Source organism: Doryrhamphus excisus, chromosome 5 (genome assembly GCF_030265055.1).
Source record: "Doryrhamphus excisus isolate RoL2022-K1 chromosome 5, RoL_Dexc_1.0, whole genome shotgun sequence".
Taxonomy (NCBI): domain Eukaryota; kingdom Metazoa; phylum Chordata; class Actinopteri; order Syngnathiformes; family Syngnathidae; genus Doryrhamphus; species Doryrhamphus excisus.
Genome location: NC_080470.1, coordinates 11,051,612 through 11,079,203, shown reverse-complemented (window position 1 = coordinate 11,079,203; position 27,592 = coordinate 11,051,612). Strand labels below are relative to the sequence as shown.

Here is a 27,592-nt window from a genome sequence, read left to right as displayed (position 1 = left end):
TCCTGACTGTGGCCAACATGCTAACCACTATCCACTGTGCGGTCCCTTTTGTCAATGGCTGCTGTCATATTGTTCTTCTTTCCAAGTAGTGGAGACCAAATCTGCAGTAGTGCCTGTAATAATAGATAATGCATTTGTAGTCATCTTCAGTTGATAATGTGTGGACCGTTTTCAGCATGCATGATTAGCACAGATGATGATACAGGTGATATATCATTGTTTACAAATTTGGCCGCTATAAATAGGTCCCTAATGAGAGAAAGTGATTTTTTTTCGCTCAGTTTGGATACATGTATTTATTCAATGAATGCTCAATGACTGGAAATTACACAAAACGAAAAAGACAATGTGAAAGTGCTGCAGGCAGTGCAAGGAGGAGCAGTGGAATGTTGTTGGTGTTTGACATTCCACCACCCCCCTTTTCTCTCTCTCACTCACACACACGCACACACACTCTGAATTAACCATAATATAACAGGATGGTTCCTATTGATCATGATCCGTATTCCTTATGGCTCCTAAATGCTGTAATGCTGAGGTAGACCCAACTGGCTTTAACAAAAGGTTTAGCTAACATGGTTGTTTCCAAAGTGGGGTGTCCAGGCCCCATTTTATAGAGGTGCCAAAGATCACAGGGGAGGTGCAAAAAAGCTTTGTCAGGCCCAGCACTGTCAAACGTTTATGTACACTCGTTTAATGAAATCCCAAGACAATGTACTATACTTTTTCAGAAAGTAAAAGTCTGCATGATATGTCAGCAAGTGCCTCACAGCTTGGTCTGATATGTTTTGAGCGTCCGTGACACAAACATGACCACAGTTAGATGCTTCACAATAAGAGTGTGCCATATGTTTTGCCTTATGTGTGTGGAAAGGGGCAGGTGAGCATTAGCCCAGAGTGCAACTCAAATCATGGTGACAGTAAGAAAAATAGATAATTATGACAAAAACAAAATTACACAGAAAATTGGAACTCAACAGCGTCATCTAAGCATCTAAAGGATTAGCTCCACAATAAGGGAGATGAGTATTTGCAATGATGAAAATGAATTTATTGCAAAATAGACACCTGTCTGTTCTGTGAGTCATCAGCTCTTTTTAGTGTTAATGTGAAGAGACTCACCTCCCAGGCACTCACAAAAGTCTTTCTTTGCAGGTTTGACAGCGTGTCACGCGTCACACGTAATTCATTGTTTATCAAAATGTATTGAACAACGATTACATTATTTTTACGCTTTTATGACCATCAACAGTGTTAATACTGTTAGATAAAAAGATTGCTAATGACAGAAACAGTTTTAGTCTGGAATGAGTAATTTAATTTCTATTGATTGTCACTGGAAAAAGAAAAAGAACAAAGCTTGCAAATTTGGCCATTTTTTTCTATCACAGCAGTACCATGCTTGAATTGTTCTGCAAAAAAATTGTTCAGACCTCGGAAAATGTATCTTCCCCTTGTCATGACCTACTTCTGTTACTGTTGAATTCTCTACATCTCAACTGACAGGCTGTTTTGTTGATATATATCAAAATACATTAGAAGACAACATCACTTTCTCTGCTCCGTATCAGTTTTTAAACTTTGTACATTTCCTTCTTGGATTGATTCCTTTTTAAACATTCCAACCACACCTGAACAAACCATTAAGTGTCACTCTTTTCTCTTATTGGTTGGTAGAATGTCAACAAGAAGACCGTTATGTTGTATGCTATATGAAAGAGCGCTAAGAAACACAACATGGATCAAATTAATCAGCACACTGTTGCCGACTCCAAATTGTCCATAGGTATGAATGTGAGTGTGAATGGTTGTTTGTCTATATGTGCCCTGTGATTGGCTAGCGACCAGTCCAGGGTGCACCCTGCCCCTCGTCCGAAATCAGCTGGGATAGGCTAGCATACTCACGACTCTTGTGAGGATAAGCGGTATAGAAGACTGATGGGCTTTACCCAATAATTCATAATAAATTGATTATGAATAAATCTACCTTTCAAAAATAAAGGGAAAATAGGTGTTATGTTTGGACTGTTTGGACCCCTACACTTACTGTTTGGAGCCTTACCATCATCATAGCTGAATGACATAAAGTTGTCATTTATGGTTAGTTCTGAAGGTTTTAACACGTAATGTGAGGGGGAAAATGTTATATTATTTTTTTATGAGACGGTTGAGAGGGACAGTTTTTGGTCCAAAGGGCAACAATTGCACAGTACCTCCATTTTAAGGGGGATGTCTTGAACCAGTGATTTTCCTTATAGTGGTGAAAAGACTTGTTTCTATCAGGTGAAATGCTAACCACCTGCAAAGCCACGTACATTTCAAACCCAAGATGTATTCATCTGTTTACACGCCACTATTATGCTGTTTAGAGTCAGGTCTGATTTGTTAAGTGGTTGACTTGGTCTGCACCCAAGCTTGATTCCTGTGTTCACACCTGACAAAACAAACTGGACTCAAGGGCCATAATAAACTGGAGTTCAGGAAAGAAACCCACGAAAGACACAAATTTTGCATCTGTGTGTCTGGCTCAAGCTTACGCTATTCAATATGCTATGCTACACTCCTTACCCTTGGGACCAGTGTGGTCCCATAGACTTCCGTTGTAGCTACATATTTTTGATACACTGTATTCCTGATTCATGTGGCTCTAGCTTGTGCCTGGTGTGAAATGCGATTTATTTGTGCAATGCTTCAGCCGTGCCCTCTGAAGACAAAGCAATTTGTTGAGCGACCCACGACACTGCATTATTTACTGACACCCCCCTCTGCCCACTGCCCTTTGGCTTTGTTATTGATGTGCCAGTTCAGATTTCTGTCATGTCTGTTTTCTTTTGTCTCAGGAAAATTAACTTTGGCTAACCCAAAAGCCCAACCCTCTTCCATTAGCAGTGTTATAAAACCTGATCTCCTCATGCGTGCCATGTGCGGTAGTAGAGACCTGGATGAATTACAGGGTGAAGATATGTGGGACTCTGCTCCAGATGTTACTGCCTTTTCATGCACATTCGCAACAGTGATTTTGTGGTTTGGGATGTGACTATTTGAACTTGGAAGATCTTGTCTGATAAGAGTCCCGAGTTTTACATGCACCTCAGACATGCTTCAAGCTTTTTCTCCATTTTACTTTGCAGCGTCAGTGCCTGGCCTGACCAGTTTGCTTGTGGCGCCTCCAATCTGCATTAAGCCATTAAATCAGTGCCATTTCATAATGTGAACAAACCAAGGTGCCAGCAACTACCTAGGCCACATTCACCGAGACAGTAGGAGGTGGTCTCTGTGCCTGTGAAGGTTGAGGGAATTACAGAGTATTGTGTCTGCCCCGTTCAATGGGTTAGAAAATTAACAGGGAATTACTACGGCTTGCATTCCTAAGCCAAACAGGCCTGTAAGCCTGGAGACAGGTATCCAGGGCAATATAATATATAGTAAGTACATGACACATCACAGAGTAATAAGTTTGTTTCTGTGTTAATGTGAAGAATATCTTAAATCTTGTTTTCTTTAAGAGTTGTAACATATTGCACATGTATTAGTGAAAATATTCCACTAAATTCCACCAATGTATTTGTTCTTAACTTAAGAAAATGTGTCAAACGGAGCAAGGGAAAATGACAAAGTAAGAAGCCAAAAACATACCACTTCCACACGGAATGGGAGGTTTTTTAACAACACTGTAGTGTGGTATATTTATCAGAAAAATATTACAAGGGAAACACAGAAGGAGTGCATGTTTTGACATATTCTACCCTGCTGTGTGCTGTGGTTCAGGAGGAGAAGAGTGATGTATCCTATTTTTTTTTACATGGTCACTGTGTTGTTTTTACACACATACCATGGATCTTTATATATATATATATATATATATATATATATATATATATAATATACACACACACACGCACACCTGAGTGAGCACAGGGAAAGTCCCTGGTCTGTAGTCACTTTTGGACTTATTCGCCCTGAAAAAACACATTGCAGACTGACTAATTTCCCCCTCCATACTCCCCGGCTCCTCCATGTATTACAAATGCAAGTGGACCATCTCAGGTGGGAGGTCAGTGGTGTAATAATGTGGTTGTTTTGACATTACTTGCATTACTGGCCACTTTGATTCTTGATATGGTCTCTCGATATGAACTATTTTGAAAATATTGCATTGAGATTATGTTTTCGGACTTGAATCACCTCACGTTGCCATTTTCAGTCACCACTCTCAATCTGACTTGATCAAGAGGCTAAAATATTTTGTCTGTGCTGTTTGTGTGGGCTAGGCAGACTTCCCTTGGGGCAATGGTGTTTAGTTTGAGCCCCATCTCCCTCCTTCCATGCTGAGTTAAGAGTATTTTATTGCCGGTTTCCATGACAACTGTTTGGTGCACTGGATCTAGTAGGCTTGTGCAGCAATTCCAGGAAATGGCTCTACTTCCTCACTTAGTGTGAACAACTTCCTGTCCTTCGCTGTATGGACACGTGCCAGGGCTCAGGGATGGCCATTTGTGTTTAGTCTTTGCATGTACTTCAGTAATTACTTCCTCCCTCTCCCTCTCTTAGGTCAATCACTCTCTCTTGTTTTCTCGTCGGCTCCCTCCTTCGACATTGTCTGTTTTTTCCTCTTCTTGGATTTCTGTGGGGTCCCGCTGTGATGTCAAGTGACATCTGAGACAGAGTTCAAATTTGGATATGTACCCAATATTGATATTTGATATGTCCACAAATTTTATGTTTTGTATATTTAATTTTTTGAATTTGGAATTAATCTGTTATATACCTCTACAGACAATATTTTCAAGTACCATTATAACATTCTTGACTGTAGACATGTGTAAGTGTAAACATTAATAAACCACAATAGTATGATTATATTTGAAGCTTGGAGCTTATTGGAGGCTAATTTGTAAGCTTGCTAACATGCTCTGTTTGCTTAAAGCGGTAGTTGTCTCTGCAGTGATTTTGTAGCCTGTGCATTAGCAATATGGCGTAAACAAAGAATAATAGTGTAAATAATGTAAAGGTGACTATAGAGGTGTTTATGTCTACAGGGCTTTAACAATGGTAAAAAAATGTTATAAACAGGTTTTCTATATATTAACAACGGACTGTCTGATTTTTATTTTATTACATTTTTCATTCATAAGTTGGTTTTAAAAAGTTTTTTTTTTACATTTGAACTCTGTATGGTTTTCCATCCTCCTGAACATTTAGCAGACTTAATTGATTAGCCCTGCTAAAATGGCTTGAACCAAGTTTGACAAGCATACATGGAAATGGAATCTGTATGTTAAAAGGAAATGTTGCAATAAGACAAGGAAGCAGTGCTAAATTACTAACTCTAAATATGTTATGCGGATAAATAAATGAGTAATAAACTGTATCACTTGTGAGTGTTGTATTGTTTTTTTTCTATTCCTGGGTGTAGTGTTGTTATCTGGTGAGCTCTACCGCATGAGGTAATTGCTCTGTGTGTGGTGTAACAAGGGCCAGGATGTCCCAAATCTTGCAAGAATATTACATCAACCCAGTCTGAGGGTTGAAAGCAGCTTTGATGTCCTTGTAGTGTGTTTTTTCTGCTGCCTCATATTCCGTTTAGCTCAGATATACTTCATATTAATTAAAGTTTTTCCCTGTTTATGTTTTGCAAGATGTATGTTCCAACCAAATCATCCATCTTGCACATTTGCTCTCTGCTTTGTATCACTTGCAGCATGTGTACATACCATAAGTTACTGTATGTCTGCTCTGTGCAGATGCAGTTCTGAAATAGCTCAGTGTTCCCTGTGGACTGCACTGTAGTCTGATCTATCTATGTGTGTGTGCGTGTGTATTAGCAAGTGTGCATGCTAGGATTATGAATTTCACAGTGGTTTATGTATGGGCATCCCCATGTCTAATGGACTATGTGAGACTATCTCTAAGACATTAGTCACTTGTTGTACACCATTTGAGAGCCAGCTGGCCGTGTGTTTTTATTGTCACCACTGCAAATCCGAGCAAGCCTGCTTTGAGGCACAGATACTCTTGAACTTAAATGACAGTGTGATTAACTGCTGACACAGGAAGTAACATTACTACCTCAGTGTACTTCCTGTATTCCAATGACCTTACATTGTTAGCATTTTGTTAAAATCAGCTGATCCTGCCTCTTGTCAAATGAGCTCCAGATTTGTGATAAACCGCATTTAACAATTTGTGAAGATGAAAGAAAATGTTAACACAGAAACACTGTGACAACATATGATTTATGGCCTTACATTGTCTCTCCTCATTTGGCCGTTGTGTTTCATTGATAAGTAAATCCGAGAACACTACATGTCTTTTTGGTATGTTGTGCTGGCTTGGTGTCCATAAAGACCACTTGAGCTGTGGCCCAGGGGGACCGCACAATGGTCGGTGTGTCTGGCTATGAGTGTTTCATTGGCAGGGAGATAGTCAGGCTTTGTTTTCTTTTCCTCAAGGCTCATTTCTGTCTGCCAGCCCATCCGGCGGCCCTGTGACCATTCGCTAATCTGAGGCCAACCTTACAAACTTAGATAGTGCTTTATCTCACTCTGAGAAGGGAACGAAGAAAAATCTATAAAAGGTAGCTTTTGAAAAATGTGTTTAAAAAAAAAACGTTTTTTAAGAAACATCATTATGGTCTCAATTTATATGCTGAAAAGGTGTTCAGTCTGAGCATGCTTGAACACATCACAGTCAAAACAACAATGAGAGACCACAGTGTTGTGCTTAGAACGTGTTTCCAGCAATGAGTACATTTTCTACACTGCTACTTAAGGATTTTTTGGTCATTGCAGTATGTATTCTGGGGCCGATTAAATTTGGACAATCATTGACACAAACACAAGTAGTCACTAAGTCATCGAATTACTGCCAGTTATAATGTGTCACATTTTACAAAAGAATTCAATATAAAGACATAAAATTGTCCAGAGAGTCGAAGTCTGCTGCAGGCAGACCCTACATTCCTGCATCCTCAACCCAAGATTCTATTTTTCGTCTCTAACTTGTCTCTCGTCTCTTGCAGCTCTTCAGTGCGTGGATAATAAAGCACCATGTGTTAACAACGCTACCTGTCAGACCTTTAGCAACGGCACAGGATACTGCAGGTAAGCTCGGACTAAAATGACTAAAACATGTAACATTTGATGTGAAAGGCAGTAGAGAAATTTTGGATTTTTTTTTATTAATTCAGCCTTGTCCTTGAAACCATGAGATTTCACTCAGACAGAGTGGAGAATAATGGACTGCTGTGTGTGAGAAAGTGCACCGCTACTGGGAACAATACCAACACACACATTTCACCTTCCAACTTGTTATTAAGTACATTTAAGGGTTGGCCTTATGTTACTATAGATTTAATAGATTTTGGCTTTGCCAATGCTTTCTGCTATTTTCCCCCAGGTGCTTTCATGTCGGTAATGTAATATATGTATGTTTCTGACATGACTCAAACTACACCCTCGATGTCAATGAAAACTTTGTGGATATCTGCGAAATTGAATGATTTTGGATGTAGAATTTAAAAAATGTAATATTGTTAGAACTCTCAAGCTGAAGATGAGGGACATTACCAGCACCTACAGTAGCTCTACCCTGTAATTAAAACTGAGCAAATTCAATTACAGTGACACATACTGTACTTTAGCAGGTGTACTGTGAATCTTGCCAAGCTTTGGTTCCCACTAACATTCTGCCTCTTCTACAAAAAGGGAGAGGGGGAAAGCCACATATCTTATTCACTGTTTGACATTCTTCCTGTCTTCTAGAAGGTCAGATAGTGTGTCGGAGGTATACTCATTCTTGTGTGCGTATTTCTGCTGCCCTGAGAGACGGGCATACAATGTTTGAATTTTCTCCACAGTCAGTCCTACACTTCACTCAATTGGTTAAGGATATAAAATCTGTTGTTTAAGGTCCCATATTATACTGTCTTTCAACCATTTCAACTACAACTCAGAGGTCCTACAATAGTGCAGCGGAAGTGTGTGCAAAATCCATACTTGATTGTGCTTTTAGTAAGCCTGACAGGGAACACTGCCTTTTGTGTGTCTGTAGCTTATAGACAGGGCACATATAGACAACCATCCACACTCACATTCATACCTATGGACAATTTGGAGTTGCCAATCAACCTAGCATGTTTTTGGAATGAGGGAGTACCGGAGAAAACCCACGGGGAGAACATGCAAACTCCACACAGAGATGGCAGAGGGCTGGATTGAATGAAGGTCTCCTAGCTGTGAGGTCTGTGTGCTAACCACTTGACCGCCGTGCACTGGTCTGTTATCACTCAAAATAAATTGAAATACAAGTGATATGTATTCTGGTCAGTAGGCAACAGTAATGACACAAAACATTAAAACATTGATACATCAGCTTACATTGCATTACCTTAACACTGCATGAAGTCAGCCATTGCATCCATTTTGGCTTCTTAAGTTTTGAAGAAATACAATTGAGTTTGACTGGTTAGCTGGGTAGCTTGCTAAAAAAAAATGTAAAAATGAATGTTTGAGCACCTCTTTTCTCAAGATGATGGCTTTTTCTCATGTGTTGTACTCATAAACAGGCCCCGGGGACAACATAAAGTGACAAGAAAATGTCAAGTTTTGATAAATGGGATTTAACGAGAATCATAAGGTTTTCAGCTGATCATCCATGTCAGGAGAGAATTTTGGTCCAATTAAACTTTCCCGTTATTCCCGCTTTTGCTTGAATTATGAACACAGAGCTCATTTATTTATTTAATAATGATGTAAATGATAAAAAAGGTGGCCTCTTTTCCTAAAGCCACACAGAAAAGACTATTTTAGTTAAGAAGAGTCAGCTGACAAAGCGCAGGCCTACTGATATACTCATTAACTCATCAGTCATCTCTTTCCCCTCTGCTATGTACACATAGTGATGGACTAACATGTGAACAATTGTACACTCTCTCCCATCTTCCGTGTGCTGCCTCTCAAAAGGACGATTGTTAACAAAAAATCGAATTTTGTATTTGCCCGTCTCCTCGTGAATTAAGGCAGTCGCTTGTAAATAAACAGTCATAGGCCTTTTGACCCAGACTGGCCTGGGTGTGTCACATGGATCGCCTTTGGGATCAGACTGGGTTAACTGTAGTCTATTAAAGCAGGAACAACATTAAGTGTCTTACCAAAGCTTTGATGTAATATTATATTGAGTTGGATGATCGTTTCCAAAAATTGTCTGATTGGTCTGTATTCTGTTGTTGGATATCACAATTGTGGCATGCAATTTTTAAAATAAATCACTACTCCTCCCTGTCCATTTGATGGTTTCTAAACCAACCTCTCGCGCCTCCCCTGAAAAACAAAACTATGCTACTCCTATGAATGCATCTGTTTTTTATCATGTATCCTCTATTTGCCATGCCTAAACAGCTCACAGATTGTAATTTTTGCCAGCAAGTATCTTATCCGAAAGAGGAAAAGACAATAGGCGAGTTTGCCAGGCTACCTTGCAGGGCAGGGCTAAGAGAAGCTGCTGAACCAGTGTCACTGCAAGCCATCAGTGTGGGCGGGAAGGAGGTATTTGTTTGCTCTGTATGACGCTCACATCTTCCATCGCTAGAGAAGTAATTCTACACTACAGACGGTACATCTTCTGTGGTACAAGCTATGAAAGGTTGCTTTTTATGGGTTGGCTCATAAGGATTCCTACTTGTAGAAATTGTGAACTAAGTTACTCAAAGAAGTATTTTACAATGCCGCAGTACATTTTGAAATTCATATTGCATTAAAGTAGCCTTCAGACCATGATGTTAGCATCACCACAGTACATGTTGGAATTCATCTTTCCCCTATATGAACCACAGTTCCCCTACTGCCGGCAGCACTCAAGCAGCCCCCAGAGCATGAGGCTACCATCACCACAATACATGTCGGAGTTCATTTTGCTTTAATGTAGTACCACCATATAGGAGGAAAATTCCAATGACCCCAGACTGACAGTGGCCTCAAAAAGCAGAGATGAGGTACATGTTGAAATTCATGTTCCCTTAAATATACCACAGCTCCCCCCCAGTGCTAACAGAATTCATAGAGTCCCAGACTCAGTCTCAGACGGCATCATTCTTGACATGCTTGACCGAGCTTAACCGTGCCACTCTGTTGGGAAAAAGTTAAGAGTCAATCAGTCAACCTCAGAAAAGTCACAGCTATAATGTGTTGTTGAAAGGTGACAATCTGCCACATACCATGCATACTTAACACTCCGTGATCCATGTCGTCCTTAGTTCCAGTGTGTCATACTACGATCAAGGCTAGATGTATGTACAGTGGTGCAAAAGGTATATAGTGAAGAAGTGGTTGGTGAATTTGGCCCAACTTCGATTTTGTGGTGACGACTGATTTAGCTGATGAACCTTACCTTCTGCATAATTCACCTTTTTCCAATCATGTTCCATAAAAAAATGAAAAAACAACTGTGTTGTTGTGTGGAACTGTGGCCTGTTTAGATTGACAGGGAGAATTTGCCCCTGGGGCTGACAGAGGAAGCGAAAGGGCCAAAAAGAAAAGAGGATGTCTCCTTTAAAGTAATTTGAGAAGAACCATCCCAGAGCACAGGTTTTTACTGATGATGAGAGAGCAACAAGGTGAAGAAAAGGAGGGACTATGGACAACAAGCACCGTGGGAGGGACTATGCAGACTGTCACTTATCTCTTCATGGGTTCAGTCCATCCTTCTGAAGTGGACGTTGAGATGCCCCAGGACATGACTAACTTCGCCTCGTTATCATGCCTGTTTTTCTTTTAGCTTGAGGCATTGTTAAGCTCTTCATTCATTAGCCATTATTATATAGCAATTCCTTGAACAGTCATTGAACAATGGTGTTCAAACATTTTCCAAAAATGACTGGATCGGGACATCCCGAGTATCTAGGGTTTCCCCAGATTCTGAAGCTGTGGTGGTGGGCTGTATGGGAGGACGGACTGCTGCCACTGTGTTGTGCCGCTGATGCATCTGCATTTTTTTTTTATTACGATAAATAATTCTTATGACTTACTATGTGTTTATTAAGGACTTTATTTAACTTTTTTCAACAATCAGAAGAACATAAACTGAGAACATTGCAAAACTGTTAATTTAATGGCAAAGTTGCTGGGAGCATTTAAATGGATACTTCAGATTTTTTAACATATTGTATGACATCCCCATCAGCAGTGTCGTGCATCAACGGTGACTTCCCCCCACTTTGTCCCCTGAACTGAATTGTGGTCAGATTTCGGTGACGAGGAACACTTCTGAAAAGAATAGGCATTCAAAAGAGTAATACATTTGTGTCACAAAAATGCCTACCTTGACAAAATCAGACCTCACAATCGCTCAGCGTTACGTTTTCTCTTCCGTCATATCTCGCCTGTCCATTGTTGTACGTGTGTGTTCCACAGCGTCTGAAGATGCAAGAGTTTTGTGTCTTCGGCAGCTGTGAGCAGCAGCTTCTCACGTCGTCACCCACACATATGAACACTCTAAACACATTTTTAAGGCGGCTTTTATTTTGTTGTGGTGCTATGCAACGATAAATTACATGTAACAATATCCCTGGAATCCCATTTACAGTTTGAATGTATCTTTACTGTTAATACATCGTTAAAGATACCCTATTATGCAAAATTTAATTGGTTCTAAACCCGACTGATAACTGAATTTCCACAAAGTAGGATTCAATGTTGTTAAGCAAAATATTTTTGTAGTTAGAGCATAGAAAAGCGGTTTGACTTTCTAAATATGTTTTTAACATGATTAGAGCCCTGTATACATGATATATATACATGATATAAGTAAGAAGCGAAAAAGCTTATTGTCTAGTCAACCACAAAGCAGCGATTAATTAACTATTGTAACTAAACAAATAACTAATGCAAATCACATTACTGTCAGTTACACTGTTTATTTTAGGTATTATTTTGGTTAAGTAATTGTTTGTTGTGTTTGAATAGCTATAGTTAGGTCTCATTACAACCACTGCAACAAGATAATGACTCACTTGGCCCACCACGGTGGGAGTACCTATAGCTGCCGACCACAGTTTCTTACATACAGTCTTTTTGAACCACGTCACTAAAAATGTCTGAGATTTTACCGCATGAGCCTGCTATGCTCTCCACCCACTTTTGACTTCATATTCTGGTCACTCTGTTGATTTTTCAGCAAGACTGCACGGCTTCCTACCAAAGCAGCTGTTTCGTTTGCATGTACGCATTGATGAACTTTTGATGGCTAAACAGGCACACACAGGGCAATAAAACATTGAGCGGGCTTTGGTCAACCCAGAGACAAAGTCACAGTTTGAAATGCAATCCGGTTTGAACGCACTCTTCTTGTACTGCTTTCCTGTGATTGCTGCAGGGGAAAAGCACGATGGAGTTAATAGGCTTCAGTGAGACTAGATTACTGGGACTGGAAGGTCTGGATTTGAGGACTGAACTTTGGAGACGAAAAGTGGATGGGACACTCGGGAGACATTGGTATACGAATTAGAAATGGGAGATGCGCTATGTGAGGTTCAGCCCTCTTTTCACATTGAAGCCCAATGGCCAGTCAGTCAGCCAGCCAGCCAGGACAGGCAGAGGTCAGCATGAGGTAGAGGGAAGGGAGGAGTGTGTGTGTGTGAGCGCTAATGTGAACCAGCTGTAGAAACCTGACACCTTGAGTGGGCTAGAAATGCGAGGTGGAGGAGTGAGAAAGAGGTAAAAAGAAGGGCTTCAGAAAGCTGCAAGAGAAAAGATGAACGGGGGAGGGATAAAAGCATTCACAGGACAAAGAATTTCATAAACGAGTCGGTCACAGACACTGTAGATGAACATCCAACTCAGTTTTAGAGCTATTGATGTGTGGAAAAAACAAATTTTGAGTAATGACATACTGCTTTATATATTGCATAGATAGACACAATACTTCCTCCCAAATGAGATACCACTCCCTGACAACAATGTGAATCATGCTCAGCCTTGTCTGTTTGCCAGGGGCTGGAGCGATACTTCCCCAGGCCTAGAAAGAGCTCTCTGTCTGGCGCTGGAACCTGAAGCACAGGGTGTTATCGTTTCCTGACGCTGTGGCATTTGATTCTGCAATGTAATGTAACAGTTGAATACAAAAAAAAAACATGCGTCTGGTATGAAAACTACATCAGCTTCTTCAGTAGCTAGACTGGCCTCGACTGCCGCAAGTACTAAAGGACGGCTAACATTTGCTGTTTGATCAGAGAGAGCAAGGATTCCAGGGAACATACAGCGACTGTATCTCTCTTTAGCAGCTTTTGTGTGATGCTAACCATCACAGAAAAGGTTCGACTTTTGTACATGCTGAAGGAATGTAGAACTTGCAGCTAGACGGCACCATTCTGGAATACTGTAAATGCATCTTCAGTTCGAATGATGAGTTTTAACAAGGATACAAATGTCAAAGGGTTGAACTTTTTTGAGAGTGATTGAAAGAGAGAGAAATGTGAGGACATGTTAATGCCTGTTTGAGAGTATGGTGAGAGGGCTTTTACAGTCTTGAAACATACAGTCTATAATAATGGCACACAAATACATGTATAGTTGTCTACTTTGCGGGTTTCACTTATTGCGAGCTACTTTGGGAACCTATCTCCTGTGATAAATGAGGGAACACTGTAGTTACAGTGGAGGTTGAAGTCACTTTATAATTTTTGACCTTCAGTAATCATGTTTTGGAGTGTATGAGAAAGAATAATGTAGCTATCTTTACCAACAAGCATAGTGCACAACATAGACAGAAACAATGTGTGATAGTGGTGCGGACGAAACTGCTGATGTAAACAAAAAAACAATGTAAACAACAGTGCAGCAAGTGTAACACGCATGAGTTTTGCTCAACATTTTAAAGCACATGCAGAGGTAGATGAAGCTGCTGGATCAAAATGTATCCAAATACACTACTGTCAAATCTAAATCAGAAGGTTTCCTACTACTGCCACAGCTATTATTGCCAATGTTTTGTGACTAGGTGCTAATGAAACACCCAGGCAGTTATTTGTTTTGGTAGCCCATGCACCTGGCTACAAAAGGAGACACAACAGTTAATTAAAGTGGTTAATTAGCGTTAAGTAGCGGTTTCTGTCACATGTGGTCTGCAAAAGCCTCAAAATGGAGCTTTACATGTATAGCCAATTCCAACAATTTTTCTGTCCTATGCTTACTTGCCCCTTCGTAAATATCTCTCCATTTCCCTTAGTTTCAACAGTGTTTAAATGTAACGCCAGTGAAATGTAAACCTAGCATTAACGCCTACTTTTTTTTGTGTTGCTAAAGTGTTGTGTGTCACAGGGCAGAGAGTGCCCTGTCATTACGCTGCAAGGGAGGGTAGAAGGATTATACTGGTGGAGGAAAAAAAGAGCATTTTTAATTCTAAAAAAAATAATAAAACATCTTCTGGTTATATCTTGACTAGGCTGGGTTTTGTTTAGATTTGAGAGAGTGTGTTATGCACATGGGTGAGTGTATTACTCTGCAGGTGGCCATTTGTAATTGAACAAGTTTTGGTTAAATTCTGATTTGTGTATGATATCAAAAGTATTGAACTTTTAAAACAATCTATATTTCTTCTGGTGTATGTTTTTAGGCCCACTCTGCAGTTATGTTACCTGAGCACATCCTGGGAGGCGGGTTTGTAGGAGGCCATTGTAGAAGGCACCCTGCAGTCCCAAGACAGTGTGTCTGCCATGTGCCTTTACACAATGTTACAATGTGAAACCAAGCTTTCTACAAATTATATTGCCAACGCCCTTAGTGCTGTTACAGAGACAGAAATGGTGTGAGAAAATAGAAAAGACTAAATAGATGGTTGTAAAAGGGAACAATTGCCTTATTCTTCCTCGTGTGTATTATTGGAATTTCCTAACTGAAACATTGCAAAATTACCAAAATAAGCATCGGGTGATGAATAAGCAGAGAGGGGGGAATAAACACACACTTTTTAGGATGCAAAATTCTGAGACCAAATGTGGTCATAAAATGACAGAGTGGCTTTTTTCAGTCTTCCAGCATGCTTCTCTTTGAACACTTGGCAATGCAACATTTTGTGCTACCCACAATGTAATATCTTTATGGAAACCCAAAAAGCTACACTGGTTAAAGTGGCATGGGCACCCCCCATCATCTGATGTGGTAACCATTTGAATGTCAGGATTCAGATGGCCACACGGCAAATAGCACTGTGCGACTACACTTTTTAATTTTTTTTTTAGATGCAATGGATGGAAGTGATGGCGTGCCCATTTGGGAGTGGCCTAAGTAGGAGTGGCTGTCTGTGGTTTTATGCAGTGCAGTCTAGTGACTTTGAGCAAGATTATTTTGCTGTTGGCTTGAATCGTCTGCTAGAACAAAAGTAATACCACTGATAATTTGTACCAGGCGTCAGTCAACAACTTACAGATAACTCCGCCTCAATGCCTTCTGCTTTTGAACTTCTTCTTCTGCAATACTGACCTTAGCTTTACCTTCCTACCAAGCTTAGCTTCCCCTTATTTTTGTGTTTGTTGCAAAAAACAATTTGGTGATTATCTTTTCTTATCAGCAAACATTAAATTGGCCTTAATGTGACAGGCAGTTGTGTATGTTGATGGACTGTTTGCATCACTACACAGATGTGCACCAGGCTTCCTGGGAGAATATTGCCACCATAAGGACCCCTGCCACCCCGGCTTCTGCCTGAATGGTGGGAATTGCTCCGTGTCCATGCTAGCTGGCGTACCTGTACCCGGCAGCGCCACCTGTATGTGCCCGCTCGGCTTCATCGGACAGCACTGCCACATTCCTCAGAACTCCACGTGCTACCCCAACAACCCCTGTGCCAACAAAGGCGTCTGCACCTTGCTGTCCCTTGACAAATATACTTGCAACTGCGCCAGAGGATGGACAGGTGAGAGACATCCCCGCCGTCTGTTGCTTTTATTTACTCCTATTTACTGCAAAAATAATTGTATTGCCGTATTTTTTAAGTCAGATATACAGTATGTATATACTGTAATTCCAAGACAGTGAAGTGCAGTTCCCCTTTAATTACTACTTTGCTTGCAAATCTGGGACATGCAGCTCATGATCCAGTTTGTTTCCTGTAAAGGAAACTTTGATTCATAGTTTTTTGTTGCTTTCCGTTCCCAGGACCACGCTGTGAGTACGAGGACAGCTGCCTCTCTAGTCCTTGCGGCAACGGTGGATCGTGTCGCTCTTTGCCAGGCGGGAGCTACATGTGTTACTGTCCACCTGGTTACACAGGTCTTCGCTGCCTCAATGACACAAACGAATGTGCCGCCACACCCTCAATATGTCAGAATGAAGGAGAGTGTGTCAACACCCCTGGCTCTTACAAGTGAGAATCTGAATCAATGGATACAGCAAATCAAGTGTTGAAATGTTGGCATTGCTTGATACTGTTGCATTTCACAGGTGTATCTGCGGCCTTGGTTTCACTGGTCGACACTGCGAAAGCTCCTACATCCCTTGTTTTCCTTCCCCCTGTCTGAATGGAGGCACATGCCACCAGAACTCTGAAACCAGCTACTCGTGCCACTGCCTTCCAGGTAATGCTAGACACACATTTCCAGTCTGGTGACACATTTGAAATACCTCCCATCATAGATGCGTTTAACCTCAAAAGAGAGGAAACGGCACCAGCACAGGCATTGTGATTGTTTCATAGTCGTGTTTGAGATGCAAACACTCACATCCTCCTGGCTGTTTTGTATTAAACACACTATCCTGTCACTCTGCTACAGTTAGCGAGTATACTCCACACACACACACACACACAGCTGCTATTTCTACACTATTGGGTTATGTCATAATTCTTATGTACACAATACGTTTGTCTACATAAGAGCTATGTCTGTCTCAATCTCTGCAGTATTTTGAGCTTTTGGTTGTTTTTTTTTTTCCTTAAATGACGACTATTTTAGTTTTATATAATATGTATCTATCAGCACAAAACATTGATTGCGCCTCTAGATATGATGTATGTGTGAACGTGAGCTATTTATGTATATCAAATGACTGCATTGTACTTTTCACTCTGGGGACAATGAAGTTAAGGCATGTCTGATTTGAATCATTACCCTGAACGACATGCACACAGCCAAGTCTTTTTACACATACTCAGTTTTCTGTTTGTTTTATATGGTAACTTGAGGGAGTAAACATGTTTCTGCCTAGAGGCAAGGAGCATGATCTCTAAAAGGACTTGTGAAGCTGCTGCCGCTGCTTTGGGTACATGCTTTCAGGCTCACTTATTAACTTGTTTCCACTGTATGTCTGCCAGGATTCAATGGGACCAACTGTGAGAACAACATTGATGACTGCCCAGGTCATCAATGTGAAAATGGTGGAACCTGCATGGATGGAGTCAACACATACAACTGCCAGTGCCCTCCCGAGTGGACTGGTAATACTGCACTAATGCCTGTGTTTTGTATGTGGATGTGGTATTTTGTACACTGGTGGGGTTGTCAAACCATGTGATGAATGCAGCCTGCAGAATACTCATTCATCTCTCATGGTTTGCTCCCAAATTTTAGTCCATTACAGGTTGCTGCAGATTTCTTTTTGTTCCTAAACAGTATATCATTAAAATTGACTGAATGCAAATATAATATAAACCAGGTAATGCAATAGCAGTGTAGTTGAGTGCTGTAAATGTATAGTTTCCATCTCATGCAATAAATGTTCAAAGTTACGCTGTTGGAAAGATGCATGCAGTAAATCATTTTCCTCCATCTTAAAGGTCAGCACTGCACAGAAGATGTGGATGAATGTCGCCTACAACCCAACACTTGCCAGAACGGCGGCACCTGCAACAACCTCGCCGGTGGTTATGTATGTGTGTGCGTCAATGGTTGGAGCGGGCCAGACTGCTCAGAAAATATTGACGACTGTGCTACGGCGGCTTGCACTCAAGGCTCCACGTGCATTGATCGTGTTGCCTCTTTTATTTGCTTCTGCCCCAAAGGAAAAACAGGTGAGCCAGTCACGATACACTAGTATAATGAATATACACAACACCTTGGATAGATGCCTTCCTTTTCTCTCTGATGAAAAAAAAACAGGTGGTCAACTAGCTGCCTATAATTATGAGTGATGCGTAATAACCCAAATTTCTTTCCGAGACGCAGACCTGCCAACATGTGTGAAATACGCGTTAGGAAAACTGCACAGTCCACAATCATGCACAGTCCTTCTGTATGACATGAACACACATCTTTCTCTGTTCTGTGTGTTCTAAAGATATAAAAATAGATCAAAAGAGACCGCTCATTACTGCACGTAATGGAACACACCTAGACTGCTATTAATCCTCCAAAAAGGTTTTATGGTTTTATATACATGCTCTAATCATATAGTAAATGTACATTCATGATAACATGTAATATTTTTGTAGTACATGTATTATTGCTTTGTGCCATATTTTAAGCATTACCGGAACATCCTTCCAGGGCGCACATTGATTTCACATAGCAACTAATGGCTACACCTACACCTACACCAACTTTTTCAAACTCAAAAATAAAAACACAGCAGCTGTGGCGGCAACTCCAATATGACTACTGTATTTCTATGCACTCGGCAGTGTGACCAACCACATCAGAGTGGGTGTGTCTGGAGGCGGGCTGTGGGTGAATACATTAAAACAGACCGTTTTCACAGGAACAACAAAATCCAAAGAAATACAGCTGAATATGTGAAGATTCTGGAAGAACTAGAACGCTTTCCTTGCTGGTTATTGTGTATAGCTGCTCTATAGGAGTCCACAATTCAATACAAAGGGTCGAAAAATGATCATAATAAGTCCCCTTTAAGAGTAATGTTCAAATATCGTCTTGTCTCTTCTCACTGCCAGTATCCTGTATTGTCATGACCTGAGTGTATTGTGACACCCCTAGAATATGAAATATCTTATTTCCTTTTGAAGACTTTCATTTGTAGAGCAAGTCCAACCAGAAATAATATTTTCCAAATACAGATGGTCTTATTATATTGAACAAAGTCTGCTGCCTTGATGTCTCCCCTCAGGCAGGGGCTGCAACTGCGCTCCATGGGAATCGGCCTCATGTGATCACAGCAGACTATTTTGGCACATTTAGCATGTCGAGAATGATGATGTCATTCATATTGTTTGTTTATTCAATTGTAGGTTATTTGAAAAGTCAGGACTCATCACTGTCTGCTTCTTCAGGTTTACTTTGCCATATAGATGACGCCTGTATCAGCAACCCTTGTAGGGAGGGCTCCCAATGTGACACCAACCCCATCAGTGGCATGTTCAACTGTAACTGTCCGCCAGGGTATGTTGGCAGCACCTGCAACGTGGACAGAGACGAGTGCAGCATTGGTGAGAAACCAGAAATTGTTCACTATTTACCATCTGAAAGGTTCCTTGTTTTCAATATTGACCCTGTCCCTATTTCTTTTTTCAGGAAGCAACCCTTGTGAGCATGGTGGTCAGTGTGTGAACACCGACGGGTCCTTCACATGTAATTGTGTGAGGGGTTACACCGGCCCACGTTGTGAACAAGATGTCAATGAGTGCGCATCAAACCCCTGCCAGAATGACGGCACTTGTTTGGACCGCATCGGAGACTACACTTGCATCTGCATGCCTGGTACGCTGCTGGAAATCTTCAAAATGTCCATGTGCTCTGGTGTTATTCATGATTTACACGGATTGACCTATCATGTGCTGACATCATACAGGTTTTGAGGGCACTCACTGTGAGACGGAGGTGAATGAGTGTCTCAGCTCCCCCTGCTTGAACCAGGGTAAATGCCTGGACCAAGTCAGCCGCTTTGTTTGCGAGTGTCCAGCAGGTTGGTACACAAGGCCTTGCTTTCCAGCAAATCAGTTTTTGTACAATGTTTTGCATGATTCATTGTTGTCTTCTCAGGTTTCAGCGGTGAAATGTGCCAGATAGACATCGATGAGTGTTCAAGCACACCCTGTTTAAATGGAGCCAAGTGCATCGACCGACCTAATGGATATGACTGTGAATGTGCTGAAGGTACGACCTCATCCTAGGACTTTGTCATATGTTTCATAGAAGGACACTCAACCCCACTCCCGCCCTACTAGGCTTTACAGGTCTACTTTGTGAAGAGAACATCAATGACTGCCAGCCAGAGCCGTGTCACCATGGTGTGTGTAAGGACGGTATCGCCACCTTCTCCTGTGAGTGCCAGCCAGGATACATGGGCTCCATCTGCAACATCCAAGTCCAGGAGTGCCACAGCAACCCTTGTCAGAACCGAGGACGATGCATTGACCTTGTCAATGCCTACCAATGTAACTGTCCATCTGGAACTGCAGGTAAACCCACAACCACGTGCTAAAAGGTTTTTTTTTTTTTTTTTAAATCAACACCCTTAATGCATAACATAATCCTCATCCTTCCTTCATTGTTCATATAATGCACACAAAATAATTAACTTCATGCTCTGTCTCCTTTCTGCTTCTTGCGCTGTGCTCTCTGCTCTGTGAGGCCTTCATGCACACTTGAAATTGTGGTTGTTAGGTGCTCATTGTTTTTCATTTGTCTATCACAAATTGGCATACACCCAGGGTTATGCGGATCCCAGTTTGGGAACCAATAGTGCATTGGAACTGTGTTGATCTAAATCTTTTCTTTAATCTAAAACTTGGGGTTTTATGTGTCTGTAGCTTTAATGCTAATGAGCTGTGGTTGAGTGTGCTATTTTGCACATTTACACATTTTACATAAACACTCTGCACTTTTGACACTTGTCACATAAGACAAGGACGAGTGGGACAGGATGTCACAAATCTTTGATAAATACTACTAAAACAGTCATACTTACAGCTCCCATATTTCATCATGAATATCGACTCAGGACATCCCTCATGTGGACTCAATGTGTGGCATGGAATGGAATGGAATTAACGGATACAGGAAGGGTTACGCCGAGGTTGTGTTGTGGAAGGGACCGGAAGCCTCAATTCAGACATAATTATTTTTATTTGGACAAAAAACAAATATGAAATCAAATTCAAGTAGATTTAGGATGATATAGTGCGAGAATAGGACTGCATTAAAAGTGTACCAAATTAATTTAATGGTAAACATGAACTGAAATGGAAAATGGGTTTTCTACAATATTCACATGCTTAACTGTATAAGATGGCTGATTGTCTGAGGTTGACAATATATATATATAAAGCTACATTGTGGAACCCTCCTTGCTGTCTGTTTGAAACCAGACATGACACCAAACCAGACAAAATATGACAGAATGGAAGTTCTCGGTTCTCCCATTTTTCTTATGTTTTTTTCTACAGTGTCCACATCTCACAGAGGTCCACGGATTGCTTAGGTCGTTTTTGTGTATGCTCGCATACTTGATAAATTAGGGGGAACTACTTGTCAGAGTCAATTTTTTTATTTTAAGATGTGTAGGGAAGCAACAACACCTTCCTTTTTGTGTTTTATTTTGTTCTATGCTGCATGGTGGCACAGCAGCAGCTATGAGTTCATAAGCATATGAGTTCATAAGCATGTAGTAGTAACATTGGTCTGTGGATTAGTACATTCAGGTCTGTGCAGTGTACCAGCGCTAGCTGGTACGAGCACCTGCACACTCCTGACTTGACCAAAAGTAGTCATTTTCACTTTCCATTGTCATACTCTCACTTCCTCTCTTCTGATGTTCCTCTCTGCAAATGTGCTTTGTCTCTCACATGCTCACTTGCGCCTCACTTTAGCTCTGTCATGGTGTGACACACTCCGATCGTATTCAACCTTTGCTGAATGGCAGGTTTGTTCACATTTTTTCACTTCCTGTTCCAGGGAGTTGGGTGCACTGTTGGGAAAAAGGTGCACTGGAGCACCCCCTGGAGGATAACTGTCTGTTGTCCTTGAAGAGAGCAATATTTATTTGCCAATTTACAGTACTGTAGTTGATAGTTTTCATTTTGCTTTTCTCAGGGGTGAATTGTGAGATAAATGAAGATGACTGTGCCAGCAACCCATGCGAGTACGGCGAGTGCCAGGATGGCATTAATGAGTACAAGTGTGTGTGCTCCCCAGGATACACGGGTATGCGTACACCAACTGGTGGTGTACACCAGTCAGAGAAATAACATATGTAACCTAACCCTGACCAGGAAATTATTCTCTAATAGGAATTAAATGTGACGTGGATATCAACGAGTGTGACTCCAATCCATGTATGAGTGGAGGGACCTGCATTGACAAGATTAATGCATTCCACTGCCTATGCCCACCCAGCACCCATGGACCCTTGTGTCTCTCAGGGATCGACCATTGTGAACATCAGCCTTGCGTACATGGGCAATGTGTTGAACAGCAGCATGGGTAGGATGTCCTATGTTTGCTCCATTCTTAGTATTCCTCATTTTGGTCTGCTTTCCAGTAATTAATTCTATTTGGTTGATTGTGGTTACTTTCACGCTTTGATTCCCTTTTGTCTCTGCTTCAAGCTACCACTGTGAGTGTGAAGCCGGCTGGGTAGGACAACACTGCGAGCAGGAAAAGGACGAGTGCCAGCCTAATCCGTGCCAAAATGGTGGCTCTTGTGTGGACCGACATAATGGCTACACATGTGTGTGCCAACCTGGATTCAGAGGTAGAAATGGTTATGTTTTTCAATGACATACATTAAAAAAACAAACAAAACATTGCCTTACCCTCTGTTCTCAGGTGTGAACTGCGAGAAGAACATAGATGAATGTGCGTCAAATCCCTGTCAAAATCAAGGCTTTTGTATCGACAGAGTCAACGGTTACACTTGCCAGTGTAGTCCACCATTCACAGGTTAGTTTTCAAATTAGCATCTGGCATATAGTCTCTTATTCCCCTTTTTCACTGCATGTTACCATACGCTGCAATTTTACTCAAAGACTACCATTGCACTGTCGCAAGAAAGTACCTGCTATCATGCTAACAATAGGGCAACGCCATGAGTGAAAGAGGCTTGTTCAGGTCATACATGTTACCATTTTTATTACCTGGTCAGCCAGGGTTCCAGGCCCATGTACGCATTGCTCATTGATTGACCAGATTTGTCATTGTCAAATTAGTTAAAAGATACAGAACTTCAAAATTTTCCTTTATATAATGGAGAACCTCATTCTCCTCCCTTCAGCCTTATGAAAGACAAAATTTTTGTTTGATCATTAAAGACAGATTCTAATGTCCTCATAGGTAAAAACTGCAGAGAAGAGCTTGCCCCTTGTGCCTCTCATCCGTGCGAGAGGGGAGGAGTGTGTCGTCCAACTGCAGACTACACCTCCTACACCTGTCGATGTCCTGCTGGATGGCAAGGTATGTGTGCACTTCATGAGAGACATTTTCTGACGTCAAAATATTTAGTATGTATTAATCCATTCATTTCCAGGGCCACGTTGCAGTGAGGATGTAAATGAATGCAAAAAGAATCCCTGCAGGAACGGCGGCCGCTGTGTAAACAGCCCAGGCAGCTACATGTGTAAATGTGAGCCTGGATACAGCGGACACAACTGTCAGACAGATGTGGACGATTGTTCACCCAGTGAGTTTGACCTCTGAAATCCAAATACATTCCATTGATTATCTGCACTGAATCCATCGTCTTCTGCTCTCCAGACCCATGCTTAAATGGAGGCTCTTGCATGGATGATGTTGGAGATTTCGCCTGCAAGTGCCATCCAGGATTTGAAGGGGTCCGGTGCGAGACCGAGATTGATGAGTGTGCCAGCCAACCCTGCTGGAATGGAGCCAACTGCCGGGATTATGTCAACAGCTTTGTTTGCGAATGTCGGCCAGGCTTTGATGGAATCCTGTGTGAACACAACATCCAGGAATGCACAGAAAGGTGAGCAGCTTCATATCATTTCCATTATTTTCATAGAAATGAAATGCAAAGACAAATGGTCAAACCCATGGCAAGCTCAATCACTAGCATTGACACTGATGTGTGTAAATAAGACCTCATTAAATTTATCGTATCGCTCCTTTCACAAGTAATAGTGACATTGCATCAAGGAAATGATCAGAATGACTTAAAATAAGAGGAAATCCACAGAGTCAATTTTAGTGTTACAGCAGACTAGAAGTGACGAGCAAAGTGCACAGGAATTATGCCAAAATCTTGCACGGTACAAAATGGCCGAGTGTGAGTACCCCATAAAAACGAGTGCTGATTTCACACACACACAATAATACCTTTTTTTTCCTCCAGCTCTTGCCTGAATAACGGGTCGTGTATTGATGACATCAACACCTTTACATGTCGCTGCCGACCCGGTTTCTACGGCACATTCTGCGAATATGAACAAAACGAATGTGACTCCCAACCTTGTAAGAATGGCGGTGTCTGCACTGATGGCTTGGGTACCTACCGATGCACCTGCCCCGTGGGCTACAGTGGATACAACTGCCAGGTAACTGCCATTAGAAGTGAGACATGTTAGACCCCATTGTCGAGAATATATGATGATATAAATCTGAAAAAAGACGTAGGTCGTATATTCAGGTCAATAGAGCATTTTTGCAAAGCTGTGATATAACTGCCCTCCCACTGACCCATAATATATTTTAATGTTTGCAGAATTTTGTCAACTTGTGCAGCCGGGTGCGCTGTCACAACGGCGGCTCCTGCTCTCAGACAGCAACGTCCTGGACCTGTCATTGTCAAATAGGATGGACAGGGCGTTACTGTGACGTACCCAATATGTCTTGCCAGGACTTTGCTGCCAGGAATGGTGAGTGAATATCTATTTTACACCATGTACATGGTTGAAATTGTACACATTATTGAAATAATTAAAAATCTTTTCCTGGAACCCTGTAGGTCTGGAAGTGGAGAATGTTTGTAAAAATGCAGGGCGGTGTGTAAACGTGGGGAACTCCCACCAGTGCCAGTGCCAGCCAGGATACACAGGGAGCTACTGTGAAGACATGGTTGACGAATGCCAGTCCAATCCTTGTCGCAATGGAGCAACATGCAAGGATTATCAGAGTACATACGAATGTATTGTAAGTAGTTTTTTTACTCTTTTATAGATATGCTTTCATCTTTAATTTAAATGAGTAACATGCATGCGTTATACTGGCTTTGTTTCTCTAGTGTAAGCCAGGCTACCAGGGGGTGAACTGTGAGTATGATGTTGACGAGTGCCACTCAAAGCCCTGTCTCCATGGGGGAACGTGCATCAACCTAATCAACCACTTCACCTGTGCCTGCCCACCTGGAACACAGGGTTAGCACACATATTGAGAAATAAACTTGCTTTCAGAATAACATACCTCAATGAATGACATGATCTGCTTGTTGTGTAGGGCTGCAGTGTGAAGTGAACGTGGATGACTGTGCACCCAGGCCGGGCTCATCGGAGCCTCGCTGTCTGAATGGGGGACAGTGTGTTGACGGCATAGGGCGTTATGCATGCTCCTGCCCGCCAGGATTTGTGGGGGAACACTGTGAGGGCGATCTGAACGAGTGCCTGTCTGCACCCTGCCACGCCCCCGGAAGCCTTGACTGTGTACAACTTATCAATGATTATCAGTGCCGCTGCCGCCTTGGATACACAGGTATATTCATTTTTTTAGCATCTGCAGACTGTTGCATTAATTTCCCTCTAATGTCCCTTTTTATCTTTCCTCAGGTCGTCATTGTGAATCCATGGTCGATTTGTGTCTGTCCAAGCCGTGCCATAACACTGGCGTCTGCTCCATGAACATGAGCTCTGTCCATGGCTACACCTGCTCCTGTCCTCCTGTAAGTTTTCTAATGACACTTCTTCCCAAAATTAAAGACAGAAAATATCACACATATGATCACTTCTTCATATTAATCAATTAATCATCAATAACTATCCATTGGTATGAATGGGTGAGTGAATGGTTGTCTATATGTTCCCTGCAATTCTCTGCCAACCAGTCCAGGGTGTACTTCGTCTCTCGCCCGAAGTCAGCCGGGATAGGCTCCAGCATAATCGCGACCCTAATGAGGATAAGCGGCATAGAAAATGAATGAATGATCAGTAACGCATTCCTAGTGAAAGATATTAAATATTACAGTTACTGTATGTAACAGTGACTTGCCTTCCTCTCTACTCACTCAATGCTTGTTTTTCCTCCCGACTAACCTCTTCCACCTTTTAATTCTCATGCTTGCTTCAGAGGGTCAAACCACGGCAGAGGTATAGTTTTGTTTGTTTTTTTTTAATTGTAGTGTTGGTAACAATAATATAGCAGGTGTTGTTATGTTTAATTTTTTAGCAAATCTTTATTTTAAACCTTTCTTTCTTGCAAGACACTATTGTCACTTTACAAATGTGTAAAAAAATGTATTTCTATTTTTAGGGCTTTGCTGGCTTCAACTGTGGTGAACTGGAAGGCTACAGCTGTGCCAAGCTCCATTGTCAGAATGGTGGGAGCTGCGTTGAGTCACCAATCGGCCAGCTCTACTGTCAGTGCCAGCCAGGCTTTAGCGGGCCACACTGTGAGGACAAGCAGACTTGCCCATCTCCCTGCCAGCATGGTGGAACCTGCATTAGCGACCCTTCCAACCCGTACCTGTACAGCTGCCGCTGCCCCACACACTTCTCAGGACGATACTGTGAGAACAAAGTGGCCGTGCCTCGCACGCCTTCCTGCCCATATGTTCAGTGTGAGCATCAGGCGGGGGATAAAGTGTGTGACACTCAGTGTAACAATCATGAATGTCAGTGGGATGGAGGAGACTGCTCGCTAAACTGGAACCAGCCTTGGGTGAACTGCACTGCCAATGTTCCTTGCTGGGATTACTTTAAAAATGGTCGTTGCGACAAGGAGTGCGACAACCCCGGCTGCCTTTTTGACAGCTTTGAGTGCCAGGACAACACGCAGAGCACCTGCAAGTATGTTACCCTTCTACTCAATTGATGCCACAAACTGTAGCGCTCAACCAACCATCATTTTACTGTGACTTCTCAGGTATGACAAGTACTGTGCAGACCACTACGGTAACCTAGTCTGCGACAGAAGCTGCAACACAGAGGCCTGTGGCTGGGACGGCCTAGACTGTGCCAGTGATACTCCAGCCAAAGTGATAGACGGCACCCTTGTTATTGTGGTTCGACTGCAGCCTAAGGAATTGCTTGAGGACTTGGGTGGTTTTTTGCGGTCCCTGGGAGCCCTGCTACACACCAACCTGAAGGTGAAGTTTGATGAAAATAAGGAGCCAATGGTGTACCCATTCTACGGGCTGGAGGATGAGCACGGACGGCGCCTCCAGAGAAGCAGAGGCAAGCGTGAAATGGAGAGAGAGGTTATTGGGTAAGGATGGTCCCGATTATTTTGTCTTGCATTTATTGATGATTGGAACTCATTCATTCACCTTTTTTCTTTTACCAGTTCTGTGGTGCACCTGCAAATTGACAACCGAGAATGTTCCCAGAAATCCGAAAACTGTTTCTCCAACACCAATGAAGCTGCTTCCTTCATTGCAGCAGCACACATCAAGGCTGACCTTCCCTATCCTCTAGTGTCTGTGAACAGTATGTACAGTAGGGTTGTTATTTTATTGTTTTTGTGGGAGTGAAACACGACACATCATTGCAC

General features: G+C 41.9%; 1 protein-coding gene across 1 annotated transcript in view; it reads left to right on the top strand.

The window, feature by feature from the left end:
• Positions 1-27,592, top strand: part of notch2 (notch receptor 2) — a 35,758-nt gene that overhangs the window by 1,593 nt on the left and 6,573 nt on the right. Inside the window, exons 2-28 of the mRNA XM_058073435.1 lie at positions 7,022-7,103; positions 15,632-15,906; positions 16,149-16,356; positions 16,434-16,567; positions 17,302-17,424; positions 17,764-17,997; positions 19,213-19,368; positions 19,454-19,639; positions 19,731-19,844; positions 19,922-20,035; positions 20,107-20,340; positions 21,974-22,084; positions 22,171-22,363; positions 22,489-22,634; positions 22,709-22,822; positions 23,213-23,332; positions 23,406-23,558; positions 23,633-23,861; positions 24,228-24,429; positions 24,597-24,750; positions 24,840-25,024; positions 25,116-25,248; positions 25,328-25,579; positions 25,654-25,766; positions 26,354-26,889; positions 26,966-27,307; positions 27,386-27,528. Coding sequence (XP_057929418.1) covers positions 7,022-7,103; positions 15,632-15,906; positions 16,149-16,356; positions 16,434-16,567; positions 17,302-17,424; positions 17,764-17,997; positions 19,213-19,368; positions 19,454-19,639; positions 19,731-19,844; positions 19,922-20,035; positions 20,107-20,340; positions 21,974-22,084; positions 22,171-22,363; positions 22,489-22,634; positions 22,709-22,822; positions 23,213-23,332; positions 23,406-23,558; positions 23,633-23,861; positions 24,228-24,429; positions 24,597-24,750; positions 24,840-25,024; positions 25,116-25,248; positions 25,328-25,579; positions 25,654-25,766; positions 26,354-26,889; positions 26,966-27,307; positions 27,386-27,528 — 4,986 coding nt within the window. The remainder of the gene's footprint in view (positions 1-7,021; positions 7,104-15,631; positions 15,907-16,148; positions 16,357-16,433; positions 16,568-17,301; positions 17,425-17,763; positions 17,998-19,212; positions 19,369-19,453; positions 19,640-19,730; positions 19,845-19,921; positions 20,036-20,106; positions 20,341-21,973; positions 22,085-22,170; positions 22,364-22,488; positions 22,635-22,708; positions 22,823-23,212; positions 23,333-23,405; positions 23,559-23,632; positions 23,862-24,227; positions 24,430-24,596; positions 24,751-24,839; positions 25,025-25,115; positions 25,249-25,327; positions 25,580-25,653; positions 25,767-26,353; positions 26,890-26,965; positions 27,308-27,385; positions 27,529-27,592) is intronic.